The following is a 17,517-nucleotide window of genomic DNA, read 5'->3' on the forward strand; positions in this document are numbered from 1 at the left end:
ACTATCTTCAAAAGAGCAACAATAATACTAACAAACTTGTAACAAATAATAAAGACAAAAGATAAACAAAAGACAATGAAATAACATTGTGCTTAAAAAAAAGAGGTGACCTACTTAATCTATGCTTTGGAAAAATAGCCTTCAAACATCAAAGAAAAACAAAGGTAAAATCCTTGGTATTACTTATCCTCATGCCCATTCTCCATTGCCTGCCTTGGATTAAGCTGTTTTATCATATTTTACAGTTCAAACTGAACTGTATTTTTTTTAAGCAGTGAAAAATATAAATTTGAGTACGTCTGTAGCATCACAGAAAATGTGAACATTAAAGGAATAAAATGACCATATTCCATAAAGAATCCTGACTTACTTCAGGTACAAATTACTAACTACATATATAAAAAGCCAGCGAATGGAACGCTGTACTGACCAGAATGACTGGTCGCTATGATGCCCACTGTGGCCAGTGAACTGGCTCAATCGGGGGTTGGGCCGGCTGGCCAACCTTTTGCGGCCCTGCTCCCAGGCCAGCCCCGCCCCCAATCGCCTCCCCACCCCAAAAGGGGGTGGGGCCAGTGGCCAACCTCCTGCAGCCCCTCCCCCCGGCCAGCCCCTCTCCTGATTGCCCCCCAAACCTGATCAGGGCAGTGTTGGCTGGCCAACTGCCTGCAGACCCTCCCCCCAGCCGGCCCTGCCTCCAATGGGCCCCCACCACCCCAATTGGCCTGCAGCCCCTGCCCCTGCCAGCTCTGCCTCTGATCAGCCCCCCACTCTGATCAGGGGCAGGGCCTGCTGGCCAACAACCTATGGCCCCTTCCCCAGGCCACTGGCCCCCTATCGGCCTTCCCCCCCATTTGGGGGCAGGGCCAGACGGCCCACCATCCACAGCCCCTCCCCACGGCTGGCCCCACCCCTGATCAGCCCTCACCATCCCGATCAGCCCGCAGTCCCTCCCCCAGCCAGCTTCACCCCTGATCGCCCCCACCCACACCAATTGGGGGTGGGGCTGGCTGGCCAACCTCCCACAGGCCCTCCCCCAACCGCTGACCCCTGATTGGCCTCCCCACCCCATTCGGGGGCAGGGCCGGCTGTGGGGAGGGGTTGTGGGTGGTGGGCTGGCTGGCCCCGACCCCAATAACCCCTGCACCCCAACCTGGGGTGGGGCCTGCCAGCCAATCACCTGTGGCCCATCCCCCTAGCCAGCCCAGCCCTGATCCGCCCCAATTGAGGCCAGGCCAGCCAGTCCCCACCCATCCACGAATTCATGCACTGGGCCTCTAGTAAGATTATAATCAAGTCAATTCCTTCTGGGAGAACTTCTTATTCTCTGAAATAGGAATATATTCCTATTCGTATTCAATATATTCATTTACCCCAATGTTTATAGATTTAACTCACATTGTTTCTCATCTGTCTAACCTATAGATCATTCTAGATACTATTCAATGGGCGCTGACTTCATGTAATCTCAAGTGAACATACATATTTCCTCACAGTAGTTTTCTTTTGTGACCTCTCAGTTCACTTACCCTATCTTTTTATATCATTTCAGATTTAAACCTTAAAGGCACTGTGCCCTCATTTTTGTTTATTGGTTTTGTTTTGTTTTGTTTTGTTTTCCGTCTCTTCTTTTGCTCATTCTACCTCTTAAATACGCTAAACATAAAATCTATACATGGCTCTTCTGTAAGACCTTTACTGATCTCCTACAAAGTTGACTGAAGTTTTGTCTGTCTACTTTTACTGTTTCATTATCCACAACATTGATGATTTTCTTTTGTACAATATGCCAAATCCTTCATGCACCCTAGATGCTTCCAACCAATAGTTTATTTCCACATGGGAAACCAACAGCATAACTAAATTATCTAAGCTACTCTTCAAGGGTACACGAAAAAGAAGGGGAATTAACATCATTAAGTGAGTCAGTGAAAGGCATTTGGACTCAGTCATGCAGTATTATTCTCATTCTCTGAGCCTGAGAAAAAGAAAGAAACCTGCCCAAGGTCTCACAACCAGTAAGTGAAAAGGAAGTCAAACAGGTAATCGTCCTCAACAGCCCACCTGGTCCATATTCACTCCCCAAGAAGAGTGTTCTCTTGTATAAATTATGCTTTGCCTATCAACAGTACAGAAACTTCCAGTTAAACATCACAGATTGAATATACCTATTTATCTCCACTTTCTCCAGAACTCCAATTAAAAGGGGAAAATAGGGGGTTGCTAATCCACAAGGACAAAGAACAGAAGACATAATAGTATTTTTAGAGGACAATTATTAAAACTAGGGACAATAAAACAAGGAATAGCCTAGGATAGAAGCAGCAACAGGAGAAGGACTAGGTGGGGAAATGAGTCTACGCTAGCCTGCTTTGGCTCATTAAAAAGTCAGAGAAGCCCTAGCCGGTTTGGCTCAGTGGATGGAGTGTCGGCCTGAGGACTGAAGGTTCCCGGGTTCGATTCCGGTCAAGGGTGCATGCCCGGGTGCAGGCTCAATCTCCAGTAAGGGGTGTGCAGCTGGCAGCCAACAATTCTCTCTCATCACTGATGTTTCTATCTCTCTCTCCCGCTCTCCCTTCCTCTCTCTGAAATCAATAAAAATTTAAAAAAATTAAAAATAAAAATAAAGAAGTCAGAGAAGTCCTACTAGGTTTAGCTCAGTAGATAAAGCATCCATACATCCATGGACTGAAGGGTCGCAGATTTGATTCTGGTCAAGTTGCAGACTCCATCCCTGGCCTGGGTCGGGGCAGTGCAGGAGGCAACCAATCGATGAGTCAGTCTTTTCTTTCTCTCTCTCTCTCCCCCACCCCCACCCCCCACCCCCTACTCCCTTCCAGTCTCTCTAAAAAATCAATGGAAAAAATATCCTCGGGTGAGGATTAACAAAAAACAAAACAAAAAAAAGACAAAGGAAAGAGATAATCCAGAGAGAAAAAAAGTTAACTATGATTCATTTCTTCAGCTGTTTAAGAGAAGCTGTTAAAGAATGAGCAGATATTAAAAAGGAATATTCAAACAGTAAAAAAGAAGTTGTAGAAACTAGGGTTAGAAAATAAGTTGCATATATCACCCAGAAATTTTGAATAAAAAGACAAATTTTTTTAATTTAGATAATTAATTCAAAATATGAGTATAATCAAGATTCTAGGAAAAAAAAATAACAAAAAAGGAGGAAAATTAATTATCAAAGAAATAATGTTTCCCCAGAACCAAAATACATGAGTTTTCAGATTGAAAGTCTCCAAGAAAATACATAAAAAAGACCCATCCTAAAGCACATCATAATGAAATTTCAGAATACCAGAAATAAAGAGTAAAGCTAAAAAACCTTCAGAGACAAAAAAATGAATCAAAAAATCAAAACAGCACCCTATGTGTCAACAGCAACATTGAAAACCAGCAGATAATGGAGTACTGCCTGAAAATACTGAGGGAAAATGGTTTCAACTTAGTCTTATAAACATTTTCAGACATATAAAGTCTCAAAATAAAAAATGCACCTTTTCAAAGGAAGGTAATGAAAACTATGCTCTGCCAAAAAAAGTAAACAGAAAAGATAACATGAAAACTGAATCCAATATAAAAAAGACAGAGGAAATTCCCATTACCGAAAAAGTAAAGGGAATGAAGAGACTAAACAGATAAGCCTTGACTTGGAGGAAATATTTGCAAAATACTTATCTGGCAAAGAACTATTATTTAAAATATACAAAAGAACTCTTAAAACTCAACTAGAAAAATAATATGCCAACAGAGAAATGCAATTAAAATAACAATGAGACACCACTACACACCTAATTAGAATGGCCAGAATACTGACAATACCAAATGCTGGTGGAACAATATTGTGGTGGGAATGTAAAATGGCACACAAACTGTGCTTGTGTGGTTCAGTTGGCTGAGTGTGGTCCCATGCACCAAAGGGTTAGATTCCTGGGCAGGGCGCATGCCCAAGTTGCAGGTTCCATCTCCAGTCAGGGTGTTTGCAGGAGGCAACCGATGGATGTTTCGCTCTCTCCCTCTCCCTTCCTCTCATAAATCAATAAAAAAAAAAAATAAAAGTAATAAAATGTCACAATCACTTTGGAAGATAGTTTGGGGGTTTCTTACAAAATTAAATATTGTCTTTCCATGCAACCCAGCAATTGCACTACTTGGTATTTACCCAAAATAATTTTAAAACTTATGTCCACACAAAAAATCTGCACAAAGATGTATACAGCAGCTTTATTCATAACTAGGGGCCCAGTGCATGAATTCATGCACCTTAAAAGGAACTGTGGGCCGCGAAGCTGCAGTAGGCACAGGGGTGGGTCTCAGACCATTCTCCGCACCCCCACCTGGCCCCTCCCACTGCGGCTCCTGGTCCCCTGTCTGCCAGCAGCCCCACTCCCACCACCACTCCCATGTGCTGACAGCGCCAGCCCCGCTAGCACCTGCTGAAGGCACCAGCCCCAATCGTTGAAGGCATGGAGAGATTGGGGCCGTTGCCGGCAGCAGGTGCGAGTGGTGGCTGCCAACCCCAATCACCCCTCAGGAGCAGGAGGAGGTGGAGAAGCCCTGAGGGGCGATCGGGCCGGCAGCCGCCACTTGCACCCGCTGATGGCACCAAGTGATCGATCGGGGCGGTGCTAGGCGCTGGCAGTGGGTGTGAAAAGCGGCTCCAGCGCCAGCAGCGAGTGCAAGCAGGGCTGGCACCGGCAGCAAGTGTGAGCACCAGGCGGGACTGCAGTGAGAATTTTCAGTAACCACCAGAGGCTCGCCCAAATGACAGCAACCAATGCCCCACCTTGGTCTGGCATTCCCCCCCCCCCCCCCCCCCACCTGCTCCACCATCCCACTGAGGCCGACGCCTGCCATGTTCCATGCATGCTCCCTGGTGGTCAGCACACATCATAGCGACTGGTTGTTCAGTTGTTCCGCCATTCGGTCTATTTACATATTAGCCTTTTATTATATAGAATTGCCAGAACTTGGAAGCAACCAGATGTCCTTCAGCAGTTATACAGTTATATAAACTGGTACATCCAGATAATGTAGTATTTATTTAGTGCTAAAAAGAAATGAGCTATCAAGCCATGAAAAGACATGTTGGAACCTTAAGTGTATATTACTAAGTGAAAGAAGCCAATCTGAAAAAGCTACAAGCTGTATGACTCCAACTATATGACATTCTGGAAAAGGCAAAACTATGTATGAAAAGAGTACACATATCCGTAGTTGGGGTGTGGGGAGGGGGGAGGAATAGGCAGAACACAGGAATTTTAGGGCAGGGAAACTATACTGTAAGATACTATAATGGTGAATACATATCACTACACATTGTAGAAATCAATAAAATGTACATCAGCCCTAACCGGTTTGGCTCAGTGGATAGAGTGTCGGCCTGCGGACAACTCAAGGGTCCCAGGTTCGATTCCAGCCAAGGGCATGTACCTTGGTTGCAGGCACATACCCAGTAAGGAGTGTGCAGGAGGCAGCTGATCGATGTTTCTCTCTCATCGATGTTTCTATCTCTCGATCCCTCACCCTTCCTCTCTGTAAAGAATCAATAAAACATATTTCTTTAAAAAATGTACATCAACCGTGAACCCTAATGTATAAACTATGGATTCTGGGTGATAAGCTGTGACAGTGTAGGTTCACTGATTGTAAGAAATGTATCACTCTTATCAGGGATGTTGATAACTGGGTAGACTATGCATGAATGGGGATATAGAATATATAAAAATTTTCTGTGCCATCCTATTTTGCGTGAACTTAAAACTTCTCTAAAAAGTAGTATCTATTTTTTTAAAAGGAAAGGGAATAGTCACAAAATATGTATCTGACATACATATTCAAGTACCCAGAATAAAGAACTTCAATTCAAAAATTAAACACAGCCCTTTTTTTTAAAATGAGTTAAGAGATGTGAACAGAATTTCACAAAAGATATTCAAATAGCCAATGCGTACTTTTTAAAGTACTTGACATTATTAACTAACAGAAAAATTAAAAACATAATCACACTGAGACTTCTGGATTAGCATGTAAGGAGCTTAGATGTTACCATTCCATCCTAACAAATAGAACACTGGACAAAGAAAAAGCAACAATTTTTCTTTGATCCATCAAAGAAATGAGATCACAGGGCAAACTGCTACCTCAAAAAGTAAAGAGACAGACAAGTGAGTACTGGAGTAGAAACCTATGTTGGAACCCGTATTGTGTCCTTTGAAACCCCAAAGTTTTAAATGTTGATGAAATCCAATTTATCAATTATTGTTCAGGTTGCTTGTACTTTAGCGCATCATATCTAAAAAACTATTGCCTAATTCAAGGTTACAAAGTATACTCCTTTGTTTTCCTCTTAGAATGTTATCGTTTTAGCTCTTGTATTTAGGTTTATGATCCATTCTGGGTTAATTTTGCATATGGTGTAGGGATCTAACTTCATTTTTTGCATTATGGATTTCCAGTTGTTTCAGCACCCTTTGTTGAAAAGACTATTCTTTCTAAACAGAATATATCAGTATCCTTATCAAATATCGGTTTACATAAACATAATGGTTTAGTCCTGGACTCTCAATTCTATTCCACTGATCTATACTTCCATCCTTATGCCAGTTCCACACTATCTTGACTACAATAACTTTGTAGTAAGTTTTTATATCAGGAAGTGAATTCTTCAGACTTTCTTCTTCTGTCTCAGTCTTTTTTTTTTTTTCTATTGTGGGTGGGTCACTTGCATTTCCATATCAATTTTAGGATTATTTGGCAATCTTCAAAGAAACTAGCTGGAATGTTGATAGGGATTGTATTTAGTCTAGAGATCAAATTTTTTTAATTAGTTTTTTTTATTGATTTTAGAGAGAGAGGAAGGGGAAGGGAGAGAGCGAGTGAGAAACATCAGCTGCCTCCTATATACACCTACTGGGATTGAGCCTGCAACCTGGGCATGTGGCCTTGACCCGAATTGAACTGGCAACCTCTTGGTACATGGGAAGATGCTCAACCAACTGAGCTGGCCAGGGCTAGAGATCAATTTTGAGTGTTCTGATCTATAAACATGGAACATCTTTCCATTTAATTAGGTCTTTATTTAAATTGTGTTATGTAGTTTTCAGTACTTAGTCTTGCACTTCTTTGGTTATTTATTTTATTCTTTTTGCTGCCACTGTTAAAGTGCTGTGCTTGCTAATTTATAGAAATATAAATGGTCACTGATTGAGATTTTTTCTTTTTCTTTTTTAATGTAGGTGTTTCCAGGTATAAATTTCCCTCTTAAGCACTTCTTTGGCCATACCCCATAAGTTTGATATGCTGTGTTTTTATTTTCATTGTCTAAGAGTATTTTCTAATTTCCTTGTGATTTCTTCTTTGCTCCACTGGTTATTTATAAGTATGTTTCTAAATTTCCACCTATTTGTAAATCTCTCAGATTTTCTTTAGTTATTGATTCTACTTTCATTTCATTATGGTCAAAGAACATATTTAGTACAATCCTTTTTAAATGTATTGAAACTTATTTAATGGTGTAACATATGGTCCATGCTAGAAAATATTTTCTGTGCACTTGAGAAGAATGTGAATTCTGCTACTGTGTAGTGTTCTATAGATAGCCACGAAGTCCTATCTATTTTGTTGATTGTTTCCCTAGCTGTTCTACCCATTATTGAAAGTATTTATGAATTATTATTGTTGAATTGTCTATTTATCCCTTCATTCTTTTCAGTTTTTGCCTCATGTATTTTGGGGCTCCCCTAGTAAGTTTATAAGTGTTATGTCTTCCTAATAGATTGACCCTTTTATCATTATAAAATGTCCTTTATCTCCAGTAATTTTTGGCTTATAATCTATATTATCTGATATTAGTATAGCTATTCCAGCTCTCTTTTGGATACTTGTTACATGCTTTACCTTTTCCTATCCTTTTACTTCCAACCTATTTGTGGTTAAATCTAAAATATGTCTCTTATAAACTGCATATAGTTGGATCATTAATGAATTTTACATTACAAAAAGTTTTCAAAAATACTAGTAAAACCAAAATATATAGAAAGACATACTCACTTCTGAAATTGAAGAAACTACTGCAAAGATAAAATATTCAAGAACAGCCATTAAATTTGGAGGGAGGGAGGCACAAACCAATAACAAGGGAAAACTTGTCCCACCAGATATCATAACAGACTATAAAGTATTGCAACTAAAATATTAATGGTATTTGCAAGAGAACAGATAAATACATTAATGGAAAAGAATAGAACCCAGAAAAAGACTCATGTATGTATGTGTGTATGTATATGTGCTAGTGTGTAATTTTAAATCAATAAGGTTAGAGTACTCAGTAAAAGGTATTACAACAAGTGGCTTTCAATAGAAAGAAAATTATTATCTCCCACACTCAAAACTAAAATGCAGTTGCATTACATGACACTAAAATTACTACAAAATGGCCATGGCCAATTAGTTCAGTTGGTTAGAGCATCATCCTAATATACCAAGGTTACAGGTTTAATCCCCAGTAAGGGCACATATAAGAAACAACCAATGAATACATGAATAAATGGAACAATAAATAGATGTTTCTCTCTCTTTCACTCTCTGCCTTCATCGCTCTCTCTAAAAATCAATCAATAAGAATTACTATAAAATGATATAAAAATATCTATATACTGTATATATATAAAAGCCTAAGCGGCCATTATGACTGAAAAACCGGAACAACCAGTCAACCAATCGCTATGATGCACACTGACCACCAGGAGGCAGATGCTTGACACAGGAGCTCCCCCTAGTGGTCAGTGCACTCCCACAGCCAACCTTCCACGGCCCCTCCTCCCAGCCAGTCAACCTCCCCGTCCACCGCCCCCCCGAACCCGGCTGGCCCCCCAGAAAGGCCTAGATCCCTGGCCAGGCCAAGGGACTCTACCTGTGCACAAATTCATGCACCAGGCCTCTAGTCCTATAATAATAAGATAGGGGAGAAATTTCTAGGTAATAGATAAAAGCCAGTTTTTAAAGAAGCTGTGTGTGATCTTAGAGAGAGTAAGAGAGAGAGAGAGAGAGAGAGAGAGAGAGAGAGAGAGAGGAAAGGAGAGAGGAAGAGAGGAAAAGAGGGAGAAAGAGAAACATCTTTCAAAACTTCACTAAAATACAACTTAATCAGTATCTTTCCCTTTTATTTTATATTCAATGATTACTTTATATAAAAAAAACAAAGATATGCTCTGGCCTATGTGGCTCAGTTGGTTGGAGCATCATCTCCTGCACGGAAGGTCGAAGGTTTTAGCTTCCATCCCAGGTCAGGGTGGGTGTGGGAGGCAACCAATGTATCTTTCTCTTTCTCTCTCTCCTCCTTCCCCCTCTCTCTAAATAAAATAAAATATATCATATGGTTTATGACCAACACCAGTGGCTAGAAGTTCTCCAAGTCACTTCTTTCAACTTTCTTTTAAAAATGAAATTTAAAATGTGGAATAAACTGCGCACAACGCTATTTTCTCTAGGAGAAAAAGGCTGTGATTACCGCATTAAAAAACACACACACAACAAATAGCTGATTCATATTAATAAAAATGTCACTGAAAGTGTAACTTTATAAGATATGCTTTAAAAATTACTTCATTTGCTACACAATCCTGAAACCTAACCTGTAAAACTGTCTTACACAATCCATCAGTGTCTCCGGCGTCCTTCAATTCACGCAGAACATGAGAGTTTCAAAAGCTAATACCAACAGCAATCAAACCAGGTGCAGCTTGTAACAAGCAATAGCCCTAAATTCCAAATAAAATTAATAACAAGACACTGGCTGGGTAAGTCAACTGGTTAGATTCGCCAGGGTTGTGGGCTCAATCTCCTCTCCCACCACCCCACCCCACGTCAGGGCACATACAAGAATCAACCAATGAATTATAGAAGCAATTGGAAAAAATAAAGTGTTGTTTCTCTAGTTCTTCCCCCCTTCCTCTCTCTCAAATCAATTTTTTTAAAAATTTTTAATTAACAACTAAACAAAAGTCAAAACCTCCGTGTTCTTAAATTTTCTCTTAGAAGTAGGAGTTCCTTCGTTTTACAATAGGTTGCTTTTCACTGAAAAAAGAACGGGAAATCTAATTAACAGTGATAAGGATGAGAACAGTTAGTTCCCAGGCAGAGGATGCAAGAAATTGACAACGCAGGTTTGACCTAGAGACCTACCTCTCTCTCTCTCTCTCTCTCTCTCTCTCTCTCTCTCTCTCTCTCTCTCTCTCTCTCTCACACACACACACACACACACACACACACACACACACACACACACACACCAATGCTCTGGGGACGCCACACACACACACACACACACACACCAATGCTCTGGGGACGCTTTCAAGAAATGTCAATGCCAACGGAAGTTTTAAGGCCTAAGGACAACCCTAAGCCTGTAAATACACTGCAAAATACAATCAAGCAAACTCCATTCTCCAAAACAATTCAGGAGTTTCCTACGATGCCCGAAACGGAAAGAGCGCGTACTCCGTCTGGCCACCCTCGGGACCGCGGCCCCTCACACAGGAGGGAGGGCGGGCAGCCCCTGGGAATCTGAGCGCCCCCTCGCCGGTTCGGGTGACAGGCCCGCTGGGGGCATCCGACTGTGATCCCGGGCCCTCCGGGCCGGCGCTGCGGGAAGAGGAACGTAACTGCAACCTTCAGAGCCTACTTCCGTCCTCAACGCAGAAATGCGCTGTTTCTCCTCCTCCTCGCCCCGCCATCCAATACCTCTCCACAGCGCTACCCGCTTCAGAAAGCTTCAGTGGAAAGCAAAGCAGACGGTCTCGGACCGAGCCCACAGAATGTGGTTGGTCCAAGCGCCCCCACCCCAGACCCCGGCGCAAATCACCCGCCAGCGCCGTCCTGGGAGCCCCTCTGGCAGGGGATTCGCACGCAACAGAAATCGGCGTCCCAGTTCGCCCCCCGCCCCCGCCACCACCCCCACTTCCTCCGCGGGGTAAGGAGAGTGGAAAAGCGCAAAGAGGAACTAAGTGAACTGCAAGAGGCTGCCCGGCAAGCTCTCTTAAAGAAGGGGTGGGGTGGGGTGGGGTGGAAACGAGAAAGGAGCGGAAGGAAGGGGGAAGGATGAGCTACGAGGAAGGGGACGAGAGCGCGCGCCAGCGAAGGGCACGAGTCTTCGCGGACGCGGCTGCACCCCAGTCCCCGGCGCAGAGCGGGTGCGCCCGGCCTCGGGATCGCTACGCCCCGGGCAGAGGGCGAGGAAGGGGGATGAGGAGGCAAGGTCCTCCTCCCAGGCAGCCTCGCAGCTCAGGACGGGTCGGTCGGAGCTGCAGTGCCTTCGCGGGGTCGAGAGCGGCGACAACGGCCGCTCGCCCCGTCGGAAGGCGCGGGCAGCGGGGCCCTCCGCGCGTCCCGCCGGCCAGCTTTCACGCCCCCGCCACCCTGGGAGGCAGCTCCGGCGTGACGCCGGCCCCTCGCTGGGCGGCCGCGCAGGTTACCTGAAACGGGGCGAATCCTTCAGACACTCCTCGAAATCCACCGTCATCTTCACCCTGCCTTTGCCTCCGCCTCGCCTCGCCGGCGGCGCTGGAGGAGCCTAAGGAGCCGCGGGAACGGCTGCGCTGGGGACCCAGACGGCTACGGCGGGCGCACGGCCGGGACTAGCGCTGCGCGGAGCTGAGCAGGACGCCTGGCCGGAGGGTCATAGCAGCCGCGAAGACGGCGGCGACGGCGAGTCAGGCCCCAGTCCGGCCCCTCTTCCTCCCACCGCCAGCAGAGCGCCGGCCTCAGGGAAACGGCCGGGGAGTGACAGCCGCGGCCAGCCAGCCACAAACCCAGCGGCCAATGGGAGGGGCTTCCGGCAGTGCCGCCCGCGGGCGCTCAGGCAACGCACCAGAGCGACGGTAGCCCCAGCCAATGAGCAGAGCGACCGTGGGTGCTTTCTGGCTACACGCGTTCCCGAGGGCCAACCGGGATGCGCAGGCGTCGTTAGGCGGACGCACCGGTTGCTGGGAGGCCGACAGCTGAGGCTCCTTGGGAAGGAAGTCACGTGAGTGCGCGCCGCGCTTCCCTCGGAGCCCCCGCCTCTTCTCGGGCCCCTCCAGCCCCGCCCTGCGGAGCTGCCAACGCGGAGGAGCCGCCTCCTGCAGGTCTCAGCGAGGAGAGTTGCTGTTTAAGGCAGCTTTGGCAGAGATCTGAAGAGGTTAGAAGAAATTCTAAAAGAAAGATACAGGCTAAGCCACCGATTCCTTTCAGTTTAAAGAAACCGAGGCGAGGAAAGGAGCGAGGGTCAAAGTTAATTGTAAAAATCCGTCTTTCAATTCTTGGCTTCATTGTTTAATCATTTAGAAACATCTCCCATGTATATATCTTTTTATGTAACCAGAGACTGCTTTCTGGAGGAGCTGGCATTTAGAGTGGGCATCGAAGATCACAGGGCTTTAGACAGGTATGAGTGCAGGGGCGTTCAGGGTGGAGGAGCCGTTCTCAGAACCACCGGGGACCTGCCTCCTGACCAACACCTTTCTCCCGGCAGCCTTCTCCAGCTCTAAGATGATAGGGTCCTGAAAGTAAGGCTTCCTTACTCCAACTTGCAACACCCGCACCATAGATACGTTATATTTAAATGTATACTTTTTACACCCAACCCAAAAAGAATAGGCGTAGCCATAACAATGCACCCGGAGGGTGTTCTAACAGCACAGTGGCTCCCAGCTTTCTCACTATAATGAAGATAAACACCCCTGATCCAACAGAATTGTCCCGAGGTTGAGACAGATAAGACCTCTAAAGATACTTAACACAATGCCACATGGCACTCGTTCAATAAATGCTGACTATGACCATAATTGTACCGCTTTTTTTTTTTTTTAGGTGAAGGCTACTTTTATTAAATAACTGAACCATGTAATTGCCGAGGCCACTGTGTACAGGGACGAGACGGGGAGCTTTGTTTCTTGGTCTCTTCCTCCTTGGACAGAGTCCTGATGATCTCCTCCTTGGCCCGGAGCCGCTCTTCATGGCGCCTGCGGGCTTCCTCGGTCTTAGACCTGCGGGCCCGGCCTGGTCAGCCAGAAGCTTCTTCTGAGCCTTGTCTGCCTTCAGCCTGCGGCTGTGTCCACGAGAATCCGCTTGTTTTTCAACACGTTACCCTTCACTTTCAGGAACAGGCTGTGGTACAGGTGGCGGTCACTCTTCTTAGATTCACGGTATCTTCCGAGCAGCCAGCGAAGAATTCTCATCCTCCTCACCCAGGTTCCTTTCTCAGGCATCCTAGCATTGGCAGTGCCCTCCTGCTTACCTACGCCCAAATGCCGGCCCTTCCTGCGGGCCCAGGTGGACAGTCACAGGCTTCCGGATGATCAGCCCATCTTTGGTCAGCTTCCGAATCTGCTGGCGGGAGTTGGCATTGGCGATTTCATGGGTCTCATTGGGGTCCAAGCAGACCTTTTTACCGCAGCGGAGGACACTGGAGGCAAGCCTCTCCCGAAGCGCGAGCATACTCATGGCGAAAGGAAAGGACTGTACCACTTTTTTCTTCTGTGCTATATATAATCGGTGATTACGTTTAAGCCTCTCACTTCTGCCTGAAGTCTTATACAGCCCTTTGACCATCTAGCTAACTTTATAGCATGATGGTTTGTTGCTTTTCATAACCTATGGTTATATCTTGTTCTCTTGAGTACTTTCATGAATTAACAGTATAATTTTGAGACATTTCAAAGAATATACAAGCTTTATAAATGTGACTTCTTGGGTTATAAGCTTGTTTTCTCTTTTTAAAATTGAATTGTATATTCCTGGAATCCACACAGCTTCTCTTGATAACTAGAAACTATGGACAGTTAAAGGTTGTGTCCTCAGACACTTCAATCAAGCCAACCTCTTCTAGATTTGTAACTTTTATGTCAAATATAGAAATAGAGTTGGCCATTTCTACATTTAATTGCATTCCTGATGCATAATCTGTATATACAATAACTTATTGTTTCAATGCTTCAACACAGAGTAACCTTTTGGAAGATGCCTATAGTGACACTTTGAGACTCAAATTAAAATTCAACTGCAAGTAAGTCAGTTAGTGAAAGATAAATATCACATGATCTCACTCATTTGTGGAATATAATGAACAACATAAACTGATGAGCAAAAACAGATCCAGAGACAGAGAAGCATCAATCAGGCCGTCAAACCTCATAGGGAAGGCAGGGGAGGGTGGGGGGCAGGGGGAGAGATCAACCAAAGGACTTGTATGCATGCATATAAGCATACCCAATGGACACAGATACTAGGGGAGTGAGGACATGAGCTGGTGGGCGGGGGGGAGAGTTGGGGGGGTAAGGACACATGTAATACCTTAATCAATAAATAAAAAATAAAATAAAATTCAACTGCATGACACCATCAGTGCAAATAACTAAGCTGATTATCAAATAAACATTTTTCTGTGGATGGCTAAATTTACATATACCCATTTAATGATAGCAATTTCACAATTTTTTTCACTGCCCCATGGTAAAGCAAGCATTATAGGGTGTCAATGGTAATATAATGTCCCAAATTAAGAAATATTGTCCTGGCTGGGTGGCTCAGTTGGTTGGAGCGTCATCCCGTACGCCAAAATGTTGCGGGTTTGATTCGGTCAGGGCACATGCCCAGGTTTCATGTTCAGTCCCCAGTAGGGGTGTGTATAGGAGGCAACCAATCGATGTCTCTCTCTTTCTTTCATTCTCACTCTCCCTACTTAAAATCAATAAAAACATATCCTCTGGTGAGGATTTACAAAAAAGAAGAAATATTAAAAGTGGAGTAGGGTGAGAATCCCAAAATGTCACAGGTCATAAAAACAAGTTTCAGAGTCACTGTGCGACTTCTGCTATATATTTCTTGATGTATCCTTTTAACCTATGCTCCTGTAGCTTATCACTTTTAATCTGTCTCCCAATCCCCAGATCCCAGGAGAAAAATCTGATTAACCCAGCTCATTTCTTTTTCATGACAAGTCACTGGAATTGATCATTTGCACAGGAATGGGGATAAGGATGGGGGCTGTAGGACAGCTGACTGGTAGACAAGGCAGTTTCCCTAAGCAAGGATGTCAATGGCTGGACCCCATAAAACATAGCTATTAAACTTTCACATACATCCAGGACTTTGGCCTCTGACTCAGTCCTCCACCCCAACTCCTGCCATTAGTTAAGGTGATTTCCACCTTCACTTGTTCTTTATTCAATAATATCCACTGAGCATATACTCTGGCCAGACCCGACAGTAGGTTCCAAGGTTTATAAGTGAAATAAATGGTATTTCCTATCTAGAGCTTTCAAACCAAAGGAGGAAACACATGATAAATTCAGAGTCAGGAGTGTGCACAGGGAGTTGTCATACTTCGGGGAAAGAAATGGGGTTCTCATGTCTCTGGAAATATGAGGAATCTTGAAAAAGTAAGATCCAACAGAAGGTGAGGAAGCTCTTTCCAAGGACCTTTAATCACAGTGAACTATATGACTAAAGAGGTAAACAGTGACCAGATAGAAAGGACCTCGCCTGCCATGCTAAGGAATTTGTATCTTAAGGCAATGGGAAAACATGAGAATGACTTAAGCCTGGAAGTGCCATGCTGTAATTGGAATTTGAAGCAGCGTGGAGCAAAGGGGTGGGGCTGTCTGGACTGAGATTAAACGCTCTAAGCAATTTTGATGTTCTCAACCAAGGCAATTTTGATCAAGAGATAGTTAAGAAATACAACAGAAAAAAAATCTGATGGCCAACTGAATGTGATGACGGAAAAGGAAAAAAGACTAAACTTTATGGTAACTCCATGTTTCAGGTTTGGGTGACTGGTGAGAGGTGGAAGGTGGTACCATTCAAATAAAGAAAACATTTACTAGTATCTCTGTGTCTCAAAGTACGTCACTTTGGGAAGTCCTTAAATGTTCCTGCCCTGGACAGAACTTAGAACACAGAACCAAGAGGCACAGAACCTAGACCAGAACCTACACAGAACCTAGAGACAGAACATGGCAAAAGATCCTGGACAGAAACTGGCCTCAGAACCTAGAGACAGAACCTAGCGAGAGAACATGGCAAAAGATCCTGGACTGAACCTGACTACAGAAATTGGCAAGAGAACCTGACTAGAACCTGGTGACTGAACCTGGCTGGAGAACCTAGCGAGGGAACATGGCTACAGAACTTGGCTGGAGATCCTGGCTAGAGATCCTGGCTAGGCTGCTGATCAACTGAACGCTGTCTTCGTGTCATTCCTTCTTCGCCGACTCCGTCCACACCTTTGGGGACCCCTGGACCTGCTGGGGTTGGACCACAGCATTTTCTGACTGATATATTTCACTTAGCATAATGTTCTCAAGGTCCATCCATGTTGTCGCAAAGGCAGCATTTAATCCTTCCTTATGGCTGAGTAATATTACATAGTGTATATGTATCTCATCTTATTTATCCAATCCTCTATCAAAGGGCACTTCAGTTGTTTCCATGTTTTTGCCACCATGAATAAAGCTGCAATGAACATAGGGGGGGCATATATCTTTGCAAAAAAAAAAAAAAAAAGTTCCTGCCCTAAACCTTGTCTCACCCAGAACATTCATGCACAAGCTCCACCTTGAATGTTTCCCGCTGTCTCACCCCCACACATTCACTTCACATCTCCAAAGCCCCAGGACTCTTTATCTCCCAGGCTTGTTGGTATCTGCCTGTCTTGCCTTCCTCCACCACTTCAACAATACTCTTTACAATGCCTCCATACCCCTCCCTAGGTCGTTCCCTGGCAATGTCACATATCCAGAACTGGGTCAACCCAGATGTTCCTCACTCCTAGTCGATGAGCAATACCAGAGACAGTTTATATCTTAAAGCAGTTGGAGTCATTGGAAAATTTTCAGAGGGGAGTGTGATGTGATCTGATCTATATTTTAAAGGGGGCTGGATAGGCAAGAGGTGAAGGCTTTTACGGCTGAGACTATGTATCACTGCATTCAGTGATACAAGACCTGGGTGCTGCATACATAGGATTTTCAATTGTCTTTGTATTATTTATCTGTGGCCAGATCTCTAGTGCACTAGAACAATAGCTATTTGCTACACAGTCTGTGCCCCTGCCCTCTCGTGATTTGTAGATAATTTTGACTCTTCACAGGAAAATAGGAGTCAGTAGATAGGAACACTCTTCCTAGCCCCAACTCGCATACTCATTTGTATTCTTCCTTACCCACCCATCTCAGAGGACAATTCATTTCACCCTTGTTCTCTGGACTTCACCTTCCATTCTCTGAGAATGGCTCTATCAGTTATCCACTCTGCATCCTCAACTTGTATTTCAACTGACCTTTCTGTTCTCTTTGAAGAAAAGAGAAAGAAATAACAGCAAAAAGGATAAGAGAAACTATTTGAGTAAGGCAAAATGGGGGGGGGGTAGTGGAGCGGGGTAGGATGGTTTCACTCAGAACCAATGGCAGACTATCCACGTACCTTGAGAAGGCTTTAGAAACAGCGCCCGTGAAGCCTGGATGCTCTCGC

The 17,517-nt window shown here is 44.4% G+C and overlaps 1 protein-coding gene and 1 pseudogene across 1 annotated transcript in view; both read right to left on the minus strand.

The window, feature by feature from the left end:
• Positions 1-11,620, minus strand: part of ACAP2 (ArfGAP with coiled-coil, ankyrin repeat and PH domains 2) — a 146,305-nt gene extending 134,685 nt beyond the window's left edge. Inside the window, exon 1 of the mRNA XM_059687445.1 lies at positions 11,481-11,620. Within this exon, the coding sequence (XP_059543428.1) occupies positions 11,481-11,527 (47 nt within the window). The 5' untranslated portion in view covers positions 11,528-11,620. The remainder of the gene's footprint in view (positions 1-11,480) is intronic.
• Positions 11,621-12,839: 1,219 nt separating this feature from the next.
• On the minus strand, positions 12,840-13,596 carry LOC132230261 (large ribosomal subunit protein eL19-like; annotated as a pseudogene).
• Between the last annotated feature and the right edge of the window lie 3,921 nt (positions 13,597-17,517).

This window comes from Myotis daubentonii, chromosome 3, assembly GCF_963259705.1.
Source record: "Myotis daubentonii chromosome 3, mMyoDau2.1, whole genome shotgun sequence".
NCBI lineage: Eukaryota > Metazoa > Chordata > Mammalia > Chiroptera > Vespertilionidae > Myotis > Myotis daubentonii.